Genomic DNA, 6,666 nt, shown 5'->3' on the forward strand with positions numbered 1-6,666 from the left:
CACACACACACATACACACACACACACTTCACCCTCCGCCCTCTCTCTCCCTCACTTCCTTTCCTCACCCTCTCACCCTCACCCTCTGAGCAGAGCCACACACACAATAACCAGGTCAGCAACTTTTCCTCATGTCACTATTGTTTGTGAAGTGGTGAATGAGAGTGTGAGACACGTGTGACCACATGAATGTTTCCCTGGCATCTGGACTTGTGTTTGTGTGAGGGTGAGATGTGTATGTGTGTGTGTGTGTGCGTGTGTGTGCGTGTGTCCAGGTATTACTAATGTTGTGGGGACCTAAACCTGTTTACACAGTCACATTATGGGGACTTGTCTTCCTTGTGGGGACAAAAATCAAGTCCCCACAACGTAAATGACTACATTTTAAGGTGAAGATATGTTTTAAAATTAGGTTGAGATTAGGATTGGGATTAGGGTTAGGGTTAGGCCAGTATTAAATGTGGTTAAGTTTAGAGTATGAATTTAAGTCAATGCAATGTCCCCTCAAGTCATGAATGTCGAACGTGGGTGTGTGTGTGTGTGTGTTGTGGTTACGGTGTGTCATATGTGTGTATGTGTGTGGTGTGTGTCTTTGTGCGTGTGTGTGTAGCGTGTGTGTGTGTGTGTGTGTTTGTAATTAGTACGTGTGTGTGTGTGTGTGTGTGTGTGTGTGTGTGTGTGTTTGTAATGTGTGTGTGTGTGTGTGTGTGTGTATGTGTGGTGTACAGTGTGTGTGTGTGTGCGTGTGTGTGTGTGTGTGTGTGTGTGTGTTTGTGGTGTACACGGTGTGTGTGTGTGTGTGTGTGTGTGTGTGTTTGTGGTGTGCAGTGTGTGTGTGTGGTGTATGTGTGTGTGTGTGCGTGTGTGTGTGTGTGTGTGTGTGTGGTGTAGTTGTGTGTGTGTGTGTGTGTGTGTGTGTGTGTTTGTGGTGTACGGTGTGTGTGTATGTGTGGTGTACGGTGTGTGTGTGTGTGCGTGTGTGTGTGTGAATAAATGTGACCTGTTCTCTGTGTTTATGTTCGCCTCAAAGCAGCAGGAACTTTCCTCTCGTCTGTTGGTTCCACGCTGGATTATTTTTGGAGACGTGCAAACGGATATTTGAAGCAGTGAACGTGTGAAACTCACTGTAATGAGTTTTATCGTCCTTGTGTGTCCAGTGGAGGCGGCGCTCACTCTTGAGTAAGAACGGCTTTAAAACCTTTTCACTGCAGAAAAAAAGAAGCTTGTTATTTTTTGTTTTAATATTGAGACAAAATAAAAATAATTTTAAAGGGTCACAAACTTGAAAAATTGCATGTATTTAACAAAGTTTCTGTAAAAACACAAAAACGTCAATGTCTTGCTGCTGCTGCTGCTGCTGCTGCTGCTCACTCACTCACTCCTGCTGCTGCTCCTGCAGGTTCTTCTTATTCATTTATTTATTTATTTTTTAAATTTGAGCCAAATTAGTAATATTCCATTGTTTTGTCCATTTATTTTTAGAAAATGAGTGTTAAATGTTTCCAAAACCTAACAATGATGTCTGCTTTGTATTAAGTAAAGAAGTTAAATTCACTCTCACAGATTAATTAAATTTCATCTTCATCAAACAAAATAAAACTCATTTTATTATTGTATATCATATAATCTAAAATCAATCATATAATATAAAAAATATCATTTAATATTTCAATATTTCTTATACGACAGAATTTAAACACAGATTTCTTACATTTTGTCCAGTTTTTCCTTATTTTTAAGGAGTTCAACGTTTTCTAGACAAACATTTACTTATTCAGTGTAAGAATATTTGTCTTATTTCTACCAGTGCTGTTTTTACAGTGTATGCACATGATGATACTGAAGCTTTAAAAAAAAACTGATGTGGTTCAATCAATCGATCTTAATCAATTAGAAATTGGTGACTGATTGATAAAAGTTAAAATTATGATTAAAAAACAAAGTAGTGAACAGTAACATAAATTCATATTTTTAAATACAAATACTACAGTTCAGCTTCTAATAATAATAATTATAATATATCATGAATTGGTGCCATTTAAAAAATGAATTTACAATATCAGAGTAAGTTTCTGGACATTTTCATGACGATAAATGAAATAGAAGATTTAAAAAATGTCTCAAATTCAGTAAATATTAATATTATTGTGTAATTTGACAGATATTTTAAATAAAACCTTTTCTTCTACCTAAAATGTTAAAGTGGATGACATCTGTCGTCACGTCGTCCTGGTGAAACAGCTGCTTCATTCAAACTCTGAAACTATCCTGCGTCCACCAAGTCCCCCGTCACTGAGTCAGCAGCAGCAGATAATCAGCAGCAGCAGCAGATAATCATCATCATCATCAGCAGCAGCAGATAATCAGCAGCAGCAGATAATCAGCAGCAGCAGCAGATAATCATCATCATCATCAGCAGCATCAGCAGCAGCAGCAGCAGATAATCAGCAGCAGCAGATAATCAGCAGCAGCAGATAATCATCATCATCATCATCATCAGCAGCAGCAGATAATCAGCAGCAGCAGCAGCAGCACCTCGTGACTTCACTCTGCACACATTTACTGTTACATAACATCTGAAAATAGCTTAGCGACTGTGGCTCTGCTATGCTAAAGGTTTTTTCTTCATGTTGCTTCACTATGAGAATGAACATGAGTGTAAGTGAGTGAGGAATGTCTCTGGAGATGCATTCTGGGAAACAAAAACACCCTATTGTTCTGCAAACTTAAAAAAATGTAGTTATAGTTTTACAGTGTAGTGAGATTTAAGGAGTTCAAAAAGACAAAAATGAAATACTTAATTCAAAAAACAACTAAAATATGCTTCTGTACCAAATCCTTTCAAATTAATAGTATTTACTTTGTAACTGCAATGTGTAAAAGAAAAGCAAGGTAAGACTTTTATTTTGATAGTCACATGTTGACTCTCTACCGGCAGTTTGTTAATTATATGTCTCTTATTAGTTAATTAAGTGTTAGCTGATTATTTGTTGTCATGATAGCGAATAACTGTTGACTTATATACAGAGTCAACAACAGACTATCAAAATAAAAGTCTTACCCTGCTTTATTTTACAGTTACAGAGGAAATGCTACTTTGATTTTGAAATTATTTAGTATGGAAGCGTATTTTAGTGCAGTTTTTCTGAATTAATGAGATCAGATTTTGTTCCACCTCTAAGTCTCAGTACACTGTAAAACCCAAAATTGTTTTTATTTTCTCAATGAATTCCTATTTTTAAGTCTCAATACACTGTAAAACATTATAATAAATGAAGTTTTAACGACTTAATTTGACTGAATTTTGCTGTAAACGTAATTCACCTGTGTGACCTTAACAATAAATAATCAATGAACTTTATTCAACTATTTTCTTTTTTACAGTGTCACAAACATGAACTCATTTTCTTCCTCTTTCTTCTTCCCGCTCTCTTGTGCAGGAAGGATTCCTCCTCCTCCTCCTCCTCCTCCTCTACCTCGTCCCTCTAACTCTGTTTTTCATCATGACTCATTTGTCAGGTTTTCATCAAATCCACTGTTTTTTAATCACTCTTTTCCTGAAGAGACGACTCATTCTCGTCTTTCCCTGATAAACTCTGCTCTGACAGGTTTTGTTTTTTGGGCACAAACTGAGAACACGGAAACGTTTACCTCTCATTTTTGGATTGTTGGAGTTTCACAACTTACACTCCTTTGCTAAAGTCAGACGCAGCCGTCTTAGTCGTTTTCCGCTCTGAGAGAATGTGGTCGACCTTTTTCGTGACCGATGAGGAAGGCCGTACGGTGGTGCCGGCGGCAGGAGGGACGGTGCCGGTACCAGCAGGAGCGAGTCAGGGAGGTTTGACCAGTCTGATGACCGGACGCACCACGTTCGGAGGGAACAAACGTCGCAGGACCACGTCCATGGGACACATGAGTGAGGCGCAGGAGGGAAAGGTGACCCGTTTGTGGCTGTGTCCATGTCTTCAGTTTTCCACTATGGCAAAAATTTAACATAACCGTCACAAAGCTAAAGAGAAAGCTAACGAGCCAAACCCCCGAAACACCCATGAATAACTCTTAGAGCAGCTGTTGCACCTCAAAAACTGTAATAAACTAACATTCCCCTTAACCTTCTAAAAGGTCATCTAGAACAACAGAACTTCCTTAGTCACATTTACAGCCTCATCATAACCCTTTAAACCTTCTAAAATGACGCCCAGAACCTTGATGTTGACCCCTTAACCTTCAAAAACAACCACAGAACCCTCCTTATCTAAATACACTCAAGAACCTTTAAGCCTTTGAAAAATCTACGCCAACAATATGTATAGTAGCAGCTCCTCAGTGACCACGGCAACCTCCTAATGTTACTCTAAGCCTTCGCAAACAAGCAGAGCCGGATGAAATAAATGGACTATACTAGGCAGACTGTATTTTTTGGGCCCCCCTCCATCGATGTTATTTATGAATTGAAATCTGAAACTTACCAAAGTTACTAATAAAAGTCAATTCATATTTTACATAGCGTAGTCTTTGGTTACGAGTTGGTTCTTTTTATGCCAAAATAAGTCATGTGTCGTATATTAATCAGACTATTTTTTGATTTTTATTACCGTATTTATACGTTACTACAAGGCTCTATTAAATGATCCTTATCTTATCCATTGTGAGTGTCATTGTTAAGGCAGTAGTACCAGTAAATCACCAATAGGTGTCAGCATTGCTATGTAAACAGAGCAAATAAGATAAATGTTGTAAGCCATTGCATTTTGCAGAAAATCTTAATTAAATGTGTTGATTAAATGGAATAGTTTAATAAGTAGTCAAATATACAAAGACCAATCAAATGTGCAGTAAGAGAAACTGTGCTGTCGTGGTAAAGTGGTTTATTTTCATGGACAAGCATCACCTCTCTTCCATGTTCTGGTATTCAGCTCCTGGTCTGGACTGGTCTGGATGTTTCTCTGGATGGTGAACTGTGCACTGTTGTTTTTGGAAGCCATTCTAGATTTAGTCTTAGTTTTAGTCTTTTGGACTAAAACGCTTATTAGTTTTAGTCACATTTCAGTCATTTCTATGTGTGATAGTTTTAGTCCAATTTTAGTCGACGAAAACTCAAAAAAGTTTTAGTCAGTTTTAGTTTAAGAAGTATAATCTCCATATTTCAACTTTTCAACAGTTTTTCCATGAATTGATGCCGACTTCATCATACAACAGTGTCACACATAAGTTTGACATGAAATTTCCTCCGCCGGTGGTGCGCCGCGACCGACTCTAGATCGGCTTGGAAGGGCTCTGGGCGAAGATGGTTTACAGCGAACCCCCGCCCACTTCAACCTTCTCCTAAACCTTATAAAATGCCCATTAGAACCTTTCTGTTGACCTTGAAACCTTCAAGAACAACAGTAAATGTAGTAGAAGCTCCTCAGTGACCAGTGGGCGGAGCCTCCTAAAATGACATCTACAACCTTCAGAAACAATCCTAAAACCACAGGAACCTCCAAAAACAACACTCACTGACCACATTTGAACATTCAAATCCTGCAACATGTTCTGTCACCAGATCAAGTTGGCGTTCTTCGTGGCCATCGTGGGCGTGGTCCTCACGGTGCTCGGTGTGGGCACGGAGTTCTGGGTGGAGCTGGCACCGTCCAAGAGTTTTTACAACAACCAGGTGAAACATCACGTGTGACTTTCACTGTCGCACACAAACTCTGCTCTTTAGGCAAAGTAGCAGCTAATGTGGCTAAGTCCTTCCCTGATGGTGTGTGTGTGTGTGTGTGCTCTATTAGCCATGTTACTAGCTTGTTAGTGAGCATGTGGTACAACTTTAGATTCACATTCAGCTCATAAATGTCTTCAAGTTTGTCTGAAACTCTCAAGTCCGGTCAATGCGGATGAATACAAACATGTTCTTAAATCAACATTTCATTGTACAACGGTCATAAATACAAATAAACTGTGTAGTTAGCGCTGACGATAGCTTCACGTTTGACTTACAATTACAAAGCAGCTGTTTTTAAGTCACTTTTCAAAACAAAGTTTTAAGTCAGATGATTCGCAGCAGATCGTCTGAAACATGAGTGACTTTAAATCGACTTACTGCGTTTTCTGCTACGACGCTTCATTCAAATGTTTGCCAAACAGGAAGAAGCAAACAAATGGGAAGTGACATCATCACTTGATTTTAAAGAGAAAGAAAAGAAATACCTTCAATTTGTATTTAACAGTTTAACCTTATATATAAGTACCAACAAATATTTTAAACAAATTCCTTAAACCTTATAGTGTTTTAAAATGAGATTATTGTAAATTATTGTTGGATATTATACAATCTAGTTTTTGTAGCTCATGACGGTCATTGAAAATCAACTTTAACAATTTATTTTCTATATCTTTATGGATGTATTTTTCTTTCTATGACATATATTATATTAATAATATTATATTATATACATGCATGTAGGCAGTCCAGAAAAAAATGCATCTTAAAAGTACTTTACTGTGTGAAAATATTGTATCAAAGCTAACTTCTTTTACTTTTGAATCCCTGTGTTTCAGACCTGTCTGACGGCTCATTATGGTCTGTGGAAAGGCTGCACCAAGACCTTGTGGGTGACTGATATCGACCCAGAGAGACTGAGCTGTGGACCTGCGGAGCTGCCCGGAGGTGATTCAGACCCA

General features: G+C 38.3%; 1 protein-coding gene across 1 annotated transcript; it reads left to right on the forward strand.

Moving 5' to 3' along the window:
* Positions 1 to 96: 96 nt before the first annotated feature.
* LOC122762683 (voltage-dependent calcium channel gamma-6 subunit-like) lies at positions 97 to 6,652 on the forward strand (the record flags this gene model as incomplete). The annotated part of the gene is made up of 5 exons (XM_044017879.1): positions 97 to 114; positions 1,034 to 1,179; positions 3,441 to 3,936; positions 5,546 to 5,656; positions 6,544 to 6,652. Coding segments are annotated over exons 3-5 (415 nt in total), but the record flags the coding sequence as incomplete, so codon positions are not given.
* Positions 6,653 to 6,666: the final 14 nt, after the last annotated feature.

The sequence above is a fragment of the Solea senegalensis genome, unplaced genomic scaffold (genome assembly GCF_019176455.1).
Source record: "Solea senegalensis isolate Sse05_10M unplaced genomic scaffold, IFAPA_SoseM_1 scf7180000015972, whole genome shotgun sequence".
NCBI classification, from domain to species: domain Eukaryota; kingdom Metazoa; phylum Chordata; class Actinopteri; order Pleuronectiformes; family Soleidae; genus Solea; species Solea senegalensis.